This window comes from Podarcis pityusensis, assembly GCF_964106645.2.
Source record: "Podarcis pityusensis genome assembly, chromosome: 14".
Classification (NCBI taxonomy): domain Eukaryota; kingdom Metazoa; phylum Chordata; class Lepidosauria; order Squamata; family Lacertidae; genus Podarcis; species Podarcis pityusensis.
In genome coordinates, this window is record NC_138039.1 from 33,002,018 (window position 1) to 33,017,018 (window position 15,001).

Genomic DNA, 15,001 nt, shown 5'->3' on the forward strand with positions numbered 1-15,001 from the left:
CTCACACTGGGCCCATGAAAGGGTTAAGTTGAAGCAGCTTCAAGGAGTCCCCTGGTTAGGACCTCATTCTCCTCAGAGGGACTTAGAAGCCCTTGTAGTCTTTGTTCTCTCCCAGGTTAGTCCAATTCTTTCTTTTGGAAGAATGAAGATATAAGAGCAGGGACCATCTCTGGCTTCCAGCTCCCCAAACTCCAAGTGGTAAATCTTCCCAACAGGAAGATTCACACAGTCTGCTTTCTTTCATTAACATGAGGATTGCATGTTTTGTTTCTGAGACTGTAACTAATTATTTTCTCTTGAAAACGATTTCGGAACCTCCTTTTTAAATCTTTCAGCTCACTGGATGGAAACATGTTTAAAGCCTCATTTCTGTGACTTCTGGTGTTTTGTGTGTAAAGTCTTTTACTTCTTTAAAAAGCATAGTGTACGTGGTTCGTTTTAGCCTAAGCTTTCCCCCCTAGCAAACACATGTGAAAAGGTGGATGGGAGTGGATACAATTCTTGCCCAGGTTTAAAACTGCTTGGGGCAACCAGCCATTGTGAATCCCTGCAAAAGGGAGACAAAGGGATCAGAGGATTTCCCAATATCTCACCAAATCTCTCTCTCAATAATTAATGAAGTCAATGAACTTAGATCTATTAATTTTGATGGGTCTACTCTGAGTATTTCTTGGCTGGAGACAATTCGCTGTATTTCAGGATAGCAAAGTACAAACATAAACAAAAGGGTAAGATCAAGCCACCAGTTCTTTCTTTCTTTCTCTTTTACCCAGAAAACTGTGGGCAGGTTTATCCTCCATCACACGGATCCGCCGAGCCCCAGCTGGGATCACTGCTGCTTCAATGTAACCTGGGGCAAATGAAAAGGACACATTGATCATAGTATCTCAAAAAACAAATAAATAAGAAAATAGACACTGGGTACTTGTGATTTAACATATGAACTCCATAATTTATTTTTAAAAAGCCAATTCCAATTCACATTTTGAAATGTTATGATGTGGCATTCAAGTTTCATTGTCATGCAATATGACCTGAGGAGGAGGAAGAAAATATCTCTGGGTGCATCTTAAATGTGCTTCCACATCTGAGATTACGATGAATAAAAGTCTAGTTCGTTGATGTACTTGGTGCATGCTGAGATTATCAAAGACATGTCAGGTTGCTCCAGGAGCTGCAGATATAGGCTTATGATCCTAAATCAACAAACCTTGTTGACACAAGTAAGAACCCCCCTGGTATTTCAGCTACACCTCCTTGACCAGATAATTTTTTTGTTTGCAGGAAACTGCTTCATATATCTCTGTCTATAAGTAGGGTGGCAGGTTACCCACCTCTCAGCCTGACCTACTGCAAATTTGTTATGAAGATAAAATGAGAGGAGAAGAAGCATGCGTGCCACCTGAGCTCATTGGAGGATGGGTGGGATAAAATTTTAATTAAACAAAAAATAAGTAAGCAAAGTCTGTTTAAAAGAAATAGCAATTGTGCTGAAGGTCTTCAAATGATCAGGTCTGGGAACTGAGCTCCTGCTCGTGTATATTGTACTCTTGCTCCATGCTTGGCATAAAGGAAGAGATGCTGATTTAATAGTTTAATCTGTATGAATGACCTCTGAAAAACAACAACCCTCAGGTATGCTTTTGCAAAGGTCCAAGAGCATTTGTTACTGATCATGGGCTTTTAAACAGCAGCATCTGCAGCAATCAAGTATTTGTTGGGTCAGCCCACTAGATGATATATTGCAAACCCTTCTTTCTCCAAACCTGTGGGGATCTCATGTTCATCTGGTCTCTGCTAGAGGCAACAAGTAGGAAAGTGATATGACCCAAGGGCACCTATTTCAATGTGCATTCTTAGTTTCCCCTTTTGTTCTTGTCTCACTCTCCTAACCCCAATTTGCATTTCCATGTCACCGGATCTCCCCACCTTGACTGCACATTACCTTTTTCATTTTCTTCTCCCCTCGTCAGGTTACCAAGAGAAGCAGCCTGACCCCACCCCTGAGGGAAAACGGAAAACACAGTGGTAGCAGGGATCTGTACAAAGACACCAGTGAAGGCCAGCTGGATGGATGCAGCAGTTTAGTGACCACAAAACATGTTGCAATAATAATTGTCTTGCCATGTAGGGATGGACAAACGGGTCAATTTTCATTTCTTACCATTTCCCATTTTTTCCAATCTTATGTTCAGTTCACTACACTTCCATTATCAGTTTGCAAATTTTAAGCCCTCATGAAAATTCACCAGCATTTTATTACACCTTTTCCCTGATACACATTTTAACATGCAATTTTGCCTAATGCAGTATATACATTTTTGAAATCAATTTTTCCTCCTGTGATGCACTTTCGTGTTTCCCCCCCACTAACATATGCATTTTTATCTGCATCTTGTCCTAATATATACATTAGTTAGGGAACTGCATTGCAAAATTCAGAGAATAGCAGTGTTTCTGTGTGCATTTTGTTCTGCAAAGTGCAAATTAGGCAAGTTCACATTAAAATTAAAGTTCACATTAAAGTGTGAACTGAATAGGATTTCTCCCCCATCCCCTACTTGCATGTAGTGGTGGGTTTTTGTTTAAATATGCTTTTACCACAATAACGTAACCCATAATGGTCAAACCAAACAGATATTTGACATATAGTATGGTGTTGGATTTTGGCGGGTTTTTTTAGTGTGCGCCGTCCAGTTCAAGACTTAAAATGATACTGCAGTCACCACACTCTCTAATGGCAAAAATCTTTTGCCAAAACTCATGCACTGACAAGCACACCCAACCAACAATGACTACCAGACATGAACACATAGGAGATGAGTGATTAATAACATGACACTATAACAAGAACATGACACACATGACAATCACACCCTGTCACCACTTTGGAACATGCCCAAAATCTACAATGTGTTTTCTTAAAGTTTTCTTATTGTTTTGTTTTTTAAAGAAAATTAATTCAAGTTATGTTTTGCCTGGCCCTGGCTCTACAGGGCTTCCAAGCCAGATCCTTCTAAAATTGTGGCATCAAATGACTCAACCTGCTGGACAAATCCAACCAATTTCAACATTCAGAGAGAAGCAGGGAATCTACCACAGCAGAAGAATTTCTCAAATGCAGGCCACTCCCCACATTACAAGAGAGAACCTCTTTATTTTTGGCCACTTTAAAAATGTAATTTAGGCAGGAAAGCCAAGCATAAGCCTATCATAAGCTTGATAAGTAACCCAATGAATTTTATTTAAATGTAATTCAAATTCTGGTATTGGTTGCACTATTACTACAAATCACGATTACTTTGCCTTTACTGGATCTTCTGTTTCAAAGTTTGTTTGCCCACATGTAACATGTGGGAAAGCAACCCTTCAATGGAGTTTTTATCATCTCTGGCAAAATATCTGCACAACCATGAGCTTCTGGCCACAGTAGACATGATGTTCAATGCAGCATTGGCATCCACACTGGTCAAAGAAAGAAAAGTTGGTAGTAGGCACACACCTCCATTCTCCCATTTTGGGGAGGGTAACAGCAGATTTGGGGAGGGGTGTAATTTCATTGGGACCACAGAGGGAGGAAATGGGTAAGAATTCCTTCCTTCCAAGCTGGGGCCTCAACAACAACAAAAAACCCCACAGGTGCATTTTTATAATTGATGTGCTTGCTAATAATGCATTTAGCTGCTATTGTGTCTTCTTTGGTCCACAGGGCTCGTTTCTTAGAGAAGCTCAAGTGCAATCAATATAGACTATCCAGAAGGCACCAGACATCGCAGTGCAGTTGTGTCGTTTCAAAATTGCCTTGGACCATTGCTGGCTGAACTCCCATAGAACTGTGTTTCCATGGACTATTCAAGAATTATGGCATATAGATTTAGTGGCTAAAGAGCACGAGACCTGTGGTTTGCTCCAGTTTCAGCCATAAACTCATTTGCTGACCTGGGGCAAGCTTCAACGCTTCAGCCTCCCATGGACAATATGATAACAACAATGCATAGTATAGTATGCAGAGCTCTCAAACTATAGCTCTTTAAAGCTATTGCCCAATTTCAGATCTAGCATACAGCTGAACATATAAAATGTGGATGTAGCAACTGGATGATTGACAACACCTGCAGGTGCAATCAGCTAGAGAATTGGGATAGGCTGGTGCTCTCTGTTGGGTTTATTAAAGTGCAATATGTGAAACAGCTGGCCACCAACAGAGGTACAATGCTTCTGAATCTAATTTCTTGAAGGGCTCATGGTAAAAATCTTGGACATGTTCCTTTGGACAAAAAAATTTAAAAAGTTGGAGATTTTAGCAACAACAGATTACAGAAATCTAATCCGGTTGCGAATTCAATAAATCTACTACGGATGCATGCAAACTCATTTCCACTATTGCTCTCTTGAGCTTTGGAATTCATTCATATGTTGCTTCGCAAAGGATTAATAAATTAATGGAAATAAGCTTGCCAACATTTGAAAGAACCCCGCATCCCTTAATACCTTTTCCATTATATGCAAGCCACATTTCCTTCAGCACTTAGTACCTGCAGTTTCTCCACCAGAAAGGTCAACAAGTCTCATTTACTTGGAGCAACTTAAGTCCCAGTGCCAGAATTATGACATCCCATATTTTCAACAGTATCCAGCCTATTCTTCTAGGCGCCAATGATTCAGGTTTGACAGTATCAACTATATGCAGTTGTGGGATGGTACCATCGCCTACATGTCCTGTCCATCCATCCATCCATTAACTTGAGAGCACTTTTGTTCTAAGGACGATGCTTTGAAGGAGCACCTCATTATTTGATCATTCATAGCACTGTACACAAGCATAGTCCACCTCAGGAATAGCGCTCTCTCTTTTTGGCATGCAATGATCTTTCTGGATAGCCTGCATTACATCAATGCTTCAGGAATGCAAAGCTGTGATTGAAGAGAATCCTGCATATAAATTATATGGTAGAAGTCAAATTAGAGGAGACACCTGAACAGAGATAGAGGAAGGGAGGGATAAAGGGAGAACCAAGACTTTCGTCACCATGAAGATTAATATGTGAAGGGTAGCCTGTTGTATCTTCACCGAGAAGGCTAGATGGGGGTGGGGGAGGAAGCAAGGTTGTTGAAGTATTTCTATTACTAGGCAAAGCTGTTTTCCCAGCCAGCCAAAACCAGATGTTGGTGTGATTTTCAGTGAGGAAGCTGGTATGGATCTTTCTGGAAAGTGATCTCTTCAGTGAAACAGATATTATACCGTGGCTGAAAGTGCTGCAAAACTTGCAAATAACTTTCCTTTCCACCTCATGTTACAAGTTGCGTGGGTCAAAAGAAAAACCAATTTCTAAACAAGCCTTATTGCACCAATGTAGGATGCAAAAGTCCTGGTGCAACATAAAGAGAAACTTCCAGTAGAGCAGACCCACCCACAGCGGCTTTGCACATGTGGGACTGCCTGCCTGTAGTCCCACCCCGTGTGCGTGCATGGGGGGATGGAACAGGGACAAGCAATATAAGCCTCAGAAGGTTGCTGAATGGAGCATTTGGACAGGCACATGCTGCATTTGTGCTGTGGGAACTGCTCTGGCTTTCAGTCAGCCACCTTGTTCAAGGTCTTGCTAACATATGAACAATTCAGGACCAGGTTACCTGAAAGACTACCTGCTCCTCCGTAGGCCTGTAAGATCACTCAGATATGGGGAAATTACAGTATATCAAAAGGTGGTTATCTGGAAACAGGTGTTTTCTGCTTTTGCCTGTACTGTGGAATGCCCTTCCCCTCTGCCAAATGTGATACAGCAACCATCAGAGGCGTCAGACATCTTGTGAAGACTTGTCTTTTTGCCTTGGCTTTCCTTGAGCCATAAGCTCGGGCCTTGTTTTAAGATGAATCCCCCAAATCTTTGTTTTATTTGCTTTTATACTTTTTATTGGTTTGATGTTGTATTTTTGTTTTAATGAACAGTGTTCTATATTGCATATCGTGCTTAGAGATTTTAAAAACATTAAGTGGATTTAGAAAAGCTTTTAAATAATTAAAACAAATAAGGAGCATGTGAGTATAAGCTGATGTGGTCCTGACAACCAGCGGTCCAACATCTGGAAGGCAACAGGTTCCCATAATGCTTATTTTCCCCTTTTCCATTCAATATTCCAGCTCACTCCCACACATTTTTAGACCCCAAATGGGGATATATAAGATTGGTTGTGTGTCCTTGAGCAAAGTGCACCCCCTCTGTTGCTGCTCTCTGCTGGGCTTTGTGTAAGCTTCTCACCTGTGTGGCAGATGCATAGAATAAGAGATGGTGCACCCAAACTTTAGTGAGGACTATAAACTCACTGGGCTGCTCAGGTGAAAGGCATAAACTCAGTGGTGTAGTTGTCAGGGGTCAAGGCAGGGGGAGGATCAAAGATACGCTGCTATTCCTGCAGCAGTGTCCTTGTCTCAAGCCAATCAGCATGAAAGGGGAGCTCTTTACCCACTGTATGTTCCAAAGCTAAGCATTTAAGAACACTGAAAACATACGGTGTGCAAGTTCTGTTATGTACAATGGAACATCACAGAAGACAAAGCACAGTATGTGCTCAGAAAATAGTAGATCTAGCTAAAAGGGAACCCAAGGAGATCAGCATTGATTATTACAATTCATCCCTCATTATTTTTATTGTTTAGGGAAGCTTTTAATGTTTGATGGACTACTGTATTTAAATATTTTGTTGGAAGCAGCCCAGAGTGGCTGGGGAAATCCAGCCAGATGGGCGGGTATAAATTATTATTATTATTATTATTACATGAATAATCTTAGAAGGGGCATGGATGTGAGGGTGTGTGGCTGTGACTATCACGAAAGAAACCTGCACCTCTGACTATGCCACTAAACTGCTGCATAATCTAGCAATTTACCCTATTTGTTCTATAAGCCCTTACAGCTGAAACATAGCCAACTCTAAAAGTTAAGAGCTACATCAGAAAGACCAAGGCAAAAAACAAGGATAATGAATTTCCCAAGATGTAATTTTTCACAGAGGACAGCCAAAAGATCCTCATAAAGAAGGGATTTGTGCATTTTGGTTGCAATCCTGGCACGTCGTGCTGAATATATATGCAAAAGGCTTTCACATTTATCAACAGCTCTTCCTTCCTTCCTTCCTTCCTTCCTTCCTTCCTTCCTTCCTTCCTTCCTTCCTTCCTTTAGAACAATACCATTTCCATGTTTTGATCCAACCAGAGGAGAGAGAGAGGGAGAGACCCAACACCAAAGAGCATCTACCCCAGAAGCACCACACAGAGCAACCAGGCTTCTTACACGAGAAACACTTGGGGACTCCCTTTGCCTTTGCCATCACACACGTGGAAACCTTCTTACATTGACTATTGGATACTGAGAAAAAGAAAGGAATTGGCATGGGTTTAGTTACAACACTCACTCTGTTTTCATGAGTCAGCAGTCACAAAATATGAGGTCATTCAGTGGAGCCCAGTGTGCAGATATTACACAGTTTCATTCCAAACAGCTTTTTGCTATATCCAACACAGTGCCTGCAAGTGTAACTCTAAGCAGAGGTGTCACCAGCATTCAGCAGAATTGTGCAATATAAGTAAAATTTATAACCTGTTGCATTTTTAAAAATGAATTATTTTCTTATAAAATTTAAATATCTGACCAAGTTCATTTATAACTTTTAGAACGGTTTACATTTATATATTTTAAAAGGCAACACATTTTATTATAACACAAAATAAAAGAGCAGCAATTAACATTGCGTGCCCAGCCGCAGTCCCCCCTTCCGGCGCGCCTAACTGCTGAGTAAAATGAATGGACACAACAACTGTCTGGGATTTAAACAGCCACAACTTTATTGATTTCAGCTGTAGGAAGCTTTGGCATAGGCATTGGGCGTGTATCCCTCTCAGCCCCCCCGCTGGGGGAACTGAGGCATGACAGGGTCTATTTGGGGGTGGATCCACTGCAAGGGACGCGGGTGGCACTGTGGGTTAAACCACAGAGCCTAGGACTGGCCAATCAGCAGGTCAGCAGTTCGAATCGCTGTGACGGGGTGAGCTCCCATTGCTCGGTCCCAGCTCCTGCCAACCTAGCAGTTTGAAAGCATGTCAAAGTGCAAGTAGATAAATAGGGAAGGTAAACGGCGTTTCCGTGCGCTGCTCTGGTTCGCCAGAAGCAGCTTAGTCATGCTGGCCACATGACCCGGAAGCTGTATGCCAGCTCCCTCGGCCAATAAAGCAAGATGAGCGCCGCAACCCCAGAGTCGTCTGCGCCTGGACCTAATGGTCAGGGGTCCCTTTACCTTTACCACTGCAAAACACAGGTTTACGTGGATGGCCCCCTATCGCCGAGGGAAGCTCTATGGCCCACTAGCCCTACGCAGTTGGCTCTTTGGACAGACACTTCCCTTCAGACCCCTCTAACGGGGTACCCAGTTAACACCACCGCAGGGAATAGGGGTGGGTGAATCACTACTTCACCACACCCCGGTTAGATGAAAAACCACAGGATTCCGCCCAAGGCCTAAACCGCCAAAGTTGTGACTAATGCTATGGGGAAGGCGAAACCTGCAGTGCAAGGAAAATTCCTTCCTGGCTCCGAAAACGGCAACCATCACAAGACTATAGGAAAGCCCGGCTAGCTGAAAAGAAATGGTTAGAGCAGTAACCAACTATTAATGATGGGGAAACATTCTAAAATAGCGCTGCGTGTCTGGGTGAAAGAGGAGGCACAGTGTCAGGCTGCAACCGCTACTCACTAGCAAGACGGTAAGTGGTCATTAAGAGCAGAAAAATATTAAACGGTTCTAGCTGCCACCACATTTAACCACAGCACCAGAGGGGATGCCAAAGGCTCCCCATCACTGCTACCGATCATTGTCCTTGTGGATTATGGCATTAATTTTTTTAAGGAAAAAAAGGAAGCATGATGCCGCCATCCTTCAAGAATGTAGTACCTGAACTGGTGAAATGGTTCACACACACCCCTGCCCTCCTCCACCACTCGGTTATTTCCAATGTAGCTTCATGCAGTATTTTAACTAGTTCTACTTGTAGAACTTCTACTTGAACTGATATTCAATTGCATTTTAAATTTTTGCTTGTTGTGCATTGCCCTGAGTTCTTTTTGAAGGAAAGGTGATACATATGTAGCCTAAATAAATAAATAAAATTCTGATATGCTATTTCACAGTCTGTCCTTGGCCCACCTTGGAGATATTAGTAGTCATGGCAGATGTCCCAAGTTAGGATTATGCCAAACACTGCAACTCTTAACGGTTAACCCCAGACGAGCTTTGTTGCAATGAATGGGAAATGCACAAGAGAATGGATCTCAGAATTTTTTATAAATTGTTTTATTATTTTAAAGAACTGTACCCTTACTTTATTCCCCCTCTCAAAGGGGATCCAAAGCAGTTAATAAAATAGAAAATATCATTCAGTATTCAAAAACATGTTTCACATACACTGTTCCTAACAACAGCAATAATAAAACCAAAATATTAACATAACAAATCAACAACCCATAACAATTTCTGGGAATTCTTTGAAACCCCTAGCCAAGATTGTTCCTTGTGCACCAACCAATTAAAACGATTGAGTCAATGAAAATGGGGGGTAGAGTATTGCCAAAAAAGAGCACACAGATTTGCATAAAACATGTACATGCTGTTTTAGTTATTATAATCGACATAGAAATACAATACATCTCACCATAGTGGAAAAGACTGGCCAAGTGGTTTTTATGCCTGGCCTGCTAACTGTTGCTGGGCAATTTCAAGGCCTCTGCTTTCTTATGGTTCTTTACCTTGAACCAGACAGAAGGCACCTTGAAGTGAAGGACTGTCCTCTGGAACTCCTTTAGATGGAGGAATGTTGTCTGTAAAGTAGGACACATGGCCACCCAAGGGCTGAAAATCAGAACACCACATGTTCATAGTACAGTGGCAAGGCAGGCACACACATTTATTCTAAATGGTAGTTCACAGCATGCCTTGTCTGCCACTTGCCTTCACTCTTGATCTGCATGAGCTTTGGACTATGCATCTGTTCATTGTGAAACAAGATGGAAGCACACAGGGAACAATAATGACCAGTAGATTCAAAGCTATCCTTCTGAAATCTGACAGCGCAAGGCAATAGCCTTGGGATGTAAAGACCTTTGGGGCAGAGTGTCTTGAAACCGCAAAGTCTGAATCAAAATTGAGTGACTTCAGTCAATACCTGTATCAAGCTGAGTATCACATTGCTGTTAACAAGTTGAATTTCTTAACTTTGCACTCAGAATGCAGCACATGCCTTAACTTCTGCAAGCACAGACTTTTTTGCATTTCACTTCTCCCATGCCAAGCTACTGAGACTGCCCAGTATCTACTCACCCATCCCTTTAGTATGGTTGAAGTCTCCTTTCACCACTTTGCAGGTTTTGCCATCTCCATTGCAGATTCCGCAACGATCTTCTTTGGCAGCTGATCCGATGATCCCATCACAGCCGATTTTCTAATGATAACAAGAGGTTCTTCGTTATTTTGATGGAAAATATTTGCAAAGGGGTATGTTTTGATTAAGCATGGGACTGGATGTTAGAAGAGGTGTTGTTGGGTAGGGCCAAAGTTGCTGTTAGAAAGGGAAATTGCAAAATGGATCTATTAAAAAATCAATGAGAATCTTGCCAACCTTCTGCCCTCCTCTGGCCTGATTCACTTCAGCATTTGTCAACCCTAGGTGGAGGTTGTGATTGGTTGCAGCTGGGTATGGGGAGGAGTTCTGGAGAGTTAGTTTTGTGTTTTCACCTAATATCTTACGGTGTAGATGAGTGTTTTCCTCCCTTGTGAACCTGTGGGTTCCTCTTAAGTGCCTGCCACTCAATCTGGAGAAACCAGATGACTCCTCCCCCCTGAAAAGGACACAAGAATCTGAAGACCCTGCCTGTCTCCAGAAGGGGGAGTCATCCCTATCAGGAATATCATTCCCCCAATCTGTAAACTGAAATTCACCGTAAGAAAAAGCCCGCCCCCCCAATATGAATGCTTGTATGTTATTTTCACTATGATATGCATTTACCCACACAATTTACCCTAGTACTGTATATACATTTATGTACACATGGAGAACTGCTTTGCATATTTTGTAGAATTTTAAAAAATGACTGTGTTCTGCTTGTTTTGGAAAGTATAAATTAGGCAGCTTTGCCTTTAAATGCAAACTGCATCAAATTTCTCCTCCGTCCTTAGACTCCAATGCAGGTGTAATGGAACTACATTTTCTCCTGCCCCCTCCCCCACCTGGCACGGGTGGAAGGGCTGTGGATGAGGCAGTGGCTACTATACTCCATTAAACCCTGCCACTGCTGGTCAGGGATTTGGACTGCATCCTAAGTGTCTTTTGGCTCCCACGTACATCAGGGCCATTTAGCTGTTGTCTTGGGAGCACTGCCTTACGATATTGGGTGACTGCCTTTTGCAAAACATCTGTGATGGCTGTTACAGAATTTTAGATGTTGTTAAATCCCTTCTTTTCAGAAACTTTTAAACTCCATTGGGAAAGGGCTTACATTTTGCAAGTAAAAAAGAAAAGAAAAAAGAATACTGTACAAGGGGCAGGATTCCAAAACTTGGGGTGAGGGGAAGCTAGAGGTGCTCTTAATAAACATTGCTATTCTAACCCGATTCTCAAATCATTCTTGTTTTTGGATATTTTCCAACACTCACATAGAACTTTAGAGTATTTAAAGATGCTATTATTGAATTCAGCAACCAGCTGGGATGTTACAAAGAGAGAATTATTGTATAAAGTAGAGAATAATGATCAGTGGTGGAAACAGTTGAATCAAGAAGAAAATGCTCATGCCTATTAAAAGAAGGTGTGTGTGTGCACGCCTGTGTGCAAGAAATGCAGGCAACTGTGTTTTGTTTACTTAGGGTATGTTTTTACAACGAGGTCAGATAGTTCTCCAAGTAGCCTACATCCAGTTCACTGAGGGCTTTACAGATTAAAAACAACACCCCAAATTGTTTCAATAAATTAGATGTTAGCAAACGGTATTTGAGAAGGTTGGGGTGTACCTAGGAGTTGGCCAAGTTGGCAGCCACAAGAATCCAAAGAAACCAGAGGATGCACTAGACATCCCCCAGAAGAAGCTTGAGCTATTGAGCAAATACCCTTGAAGAACATCACTTAACCACCTCCAGCTGTTCAAGTCTTATATACCAAGTGCACATCATCATGCAATATTGGGTTACTGCAATGCGCTCCATTTGGGGTTTCCCTTGTGCTTGATCTGGAAGCTATAGTTTGTGCAGAATGCACAAACTATACAATTGTACAATGTACAATTGCCGACAGAAGTGAAACCCTGTCAGCATATAACACCTCTGGTCAGAGACCTACACTGGTTGCCAATGTGCTACCGGTCCAAATTCAAGGTGTTGCTACTAGTATATAAAGACTTTAATATAGTGCTTCTTAAATTTGGGTTCCCAGCGGTTGCTGGACTACAACTTCCATCATCAGCTCTGAGCCCGGCTTCGGCTGGGGAGGGTGGGATATAAATAAAATTTCATTATTATTATTATTATCCCTAGCTAGCAGTAACCAGTGGTCAGGGATGATGGGAGTTTGTAGTACAACAACAGCTGAAGACCCAAGTTGAAGAAACGTTGCCTTAATACCTTTGGACCTGCTTACTTGCGAGATGGCCTTACTCCATACACACCCACTTGGCTGCTTCAATCTATAGAACCGGCACTGTTTCAGGTGCAACATAATACTTCAATGCATTTGTAATAAATCTTGTGAGATTAATGAAATAATAATAATAATATGCTTAGCATAGAAACCTAGCTTTGCATATATATGGTCAGGTGAACTTTGGTTCAATATGAAAACATCTTCATATCCTGCATTTTAAAAGACTGTGCCATCTGTGCAAATTCACTTTTCTTCTAGCTTTCAAGAATTCTCACTGCAGCAGGAAGATGTGACCTAGGGGCATAATTTTCATGTGGGGGTATTTTCAAATAAACAGTTCTCGACCTGAAAACTGAGGCCCTGTGGTCCTGCAAGAGGATGTAATCACAGCTAAGCATAGTCACAGTTCCAGCAATTCCTTGAACACACTTTTAGGCTAGCCTTTCCCAACAGACATGCCTTTGCTGAAGCTTAACATATCATCCTCATTATTATCATCTTCCATAGTTAAGTCATGCACAAGGCAAATATTATTGCTTAGAGAGAATAACAAAAAAGTTACTCCACCTGGCACTTGCCATGAACGCAGAGGTCAGTCTCGTAAGGCCCGCATGGTGTACCATCAACCACCCTGTCAGACACCAACACAGGGGAATCCTTTCCAAACAGGGAGCAATAAAGTTCACAGGGCTTATCTGAAAAACAAATACACACATACACACAAAACACCACGCAAGAATATTGACTTTAGTCATGTTGTGTACCCAAAGCACTTGAAAATTATTGGGACAAGTATATGATATACAACAGATAAGATGGTATTCAATTAATGCAAACTGTCAGTGCACGAATTTATCCTTGTGCATTGGGACTTCCTTCCCTTCTCTTTGGATCTAGGGGGCCAGAGTGGGGGGGAGGGAGAGTGGGAGGATGTTTCACTGCACAAGCAGAAATCCTTATGCTAGCAAAAAGTGCTACTTTGGATACAACCCACTATTTTGTATGGTAAAAGATGTAAATTTACATGTATTAATTTATATAAACATGGAGACCAAACCCACAGGCAATGCAATTCCGAATGCTTGGCCCCCAACAATCACACGGAACACTGTAGAAGAAAATGCAGTGCAATAGCAGGTTTAATTTGTTTTTATAATTATAACAGTTGCATCTCTTTATATAACTAGATATTACGTTGCTATAACCTGCCCTGAAACTTTATGATGAAAGGTGGGCAAAAAATCTTATAAATAAACCATAAAATAAATATAAATCAGCAAGTTGTATTATCTAAGCTATCACCACCAAAACAACAGTACTGGCCTATTTGGTCATTGAAAAGCCAGCACAGTATATATTCTAAATGAATTACCACACATACGTGTATATCACTCAGTTACTCCAAATTAGTAAGTTTAAAATAATACATAAACAAAACCATAAAAATAAAAAACTGTACTGAAGGGTGGGAGGCAGGGGGAAATAATGTACAAGCGTACAGAAATGTACCATCCATGATGACAGCAGTCCAAAGGCTTTTCTTCTTGTTGGTGTACCTCTCATGAGTCTGACACTGCTGGTCTCGGAATGTGGGCACCCCTTTGGGGCAGGGCAAGTTTTCACAAACTGTGTGTTCAACACTTGTGCCACGGCAGTTTTTGCCTCCGGGTCCAGGGCTGTTAGTGGAGAAAAGCATGGGTAGCCATTAGCAGGAGACAGCTAACGGATCATAAATGCAATGCTGTTTTCAGGGTAGAACTCAGAGATGGAACTACAGGATTCCACTCAGCAGAATGAACCAGAGGAGGCCCCACACGCAGGAGGGCTGTTTTGTCATATTTGAAGTAACACACTTGTGTGTGTTTTTAACCTAGCAAAGGGAGAATGTACTGTAGACCTTGGAAGCACATGTGTCTGTCTGAGCAGAATTTTAGCAATTTGAGTTGCTCTAAGGCTAGATGGGGACACGGGTGGCGCTGAGGATGAAACCACAGAGCCTAGGACTTGCCGATCAGAAGGTCGGCGGTTCGAACCTCCGTGACGGGGTGAGCTCCCGTTGCTCGGTCCCTGCTCCTGCCAACCTAGCAGTTCGAAAGCACGTCAAAGTGCAAGTAGATAAATAGGTACCGCTCCGGCGGGAAGGTAAACAGCGTTTCCGTGCACTGCTCTGGTTTGCCAGAAGCGGCACATGACGCTGTACGCCGGCTCCCTTGGCCAATAAAGCGAGATGAGCGCCACAACCCCAGAGTCGGCCACAACTGGACCTAATGGTCAGGGGTGCCTTTACCTTTAAGGCTAGATGACCTCTCAAAGGAGGAAAAA

At 42.1% G+C, this 15,001-nt stretch overlaps 1 protein-coding gene across 3 annotated transcripts in view; it reads right to left on the minus strand.

Annotated features, from left to right (window-relative positions):
• ADAMTS17 (ADAM metallopeptidase with thrombospondin type 1 motif 17) overlaps positions 1–15,001 on the minus strand; it is a 174,729-nt gene that overhangs the window by 53,494 nt on the left and 106,234 nt on the right. For 2 of the 3 annotated variants that reach the window (XR_013979206.1, XM_080980306.1), the window contains exons 13-17: positions 14,189–14,355; positions 13,247–13,374; positions 10,369–10,489; positions 7,293–7,367; positions 770–850 (exon numbers count right to left, since the gene is read on the minus strand). Coding sequence is in view for 2 of the 3 variants with exons in the window: in XM_080980306.1 (XP_080836432.1) it covers positions 770–850; positions 7,293–7,367; positions 10,369–10,489; positions 13,247–13,374; positions 14,189–14,355 (572 nt within the window). In the remaining variant the exon portion in view is untranslated. The remainder of the gene's footprint in view (positions 1–769; positions 851–7,292; positions 7,368–10,368; positions 10,490–13,246; positions 13,375–14,188; positions 14,356–15,001) is intronic. The other variant, XM_080980307.1, reaches the window with a different exon arrangement.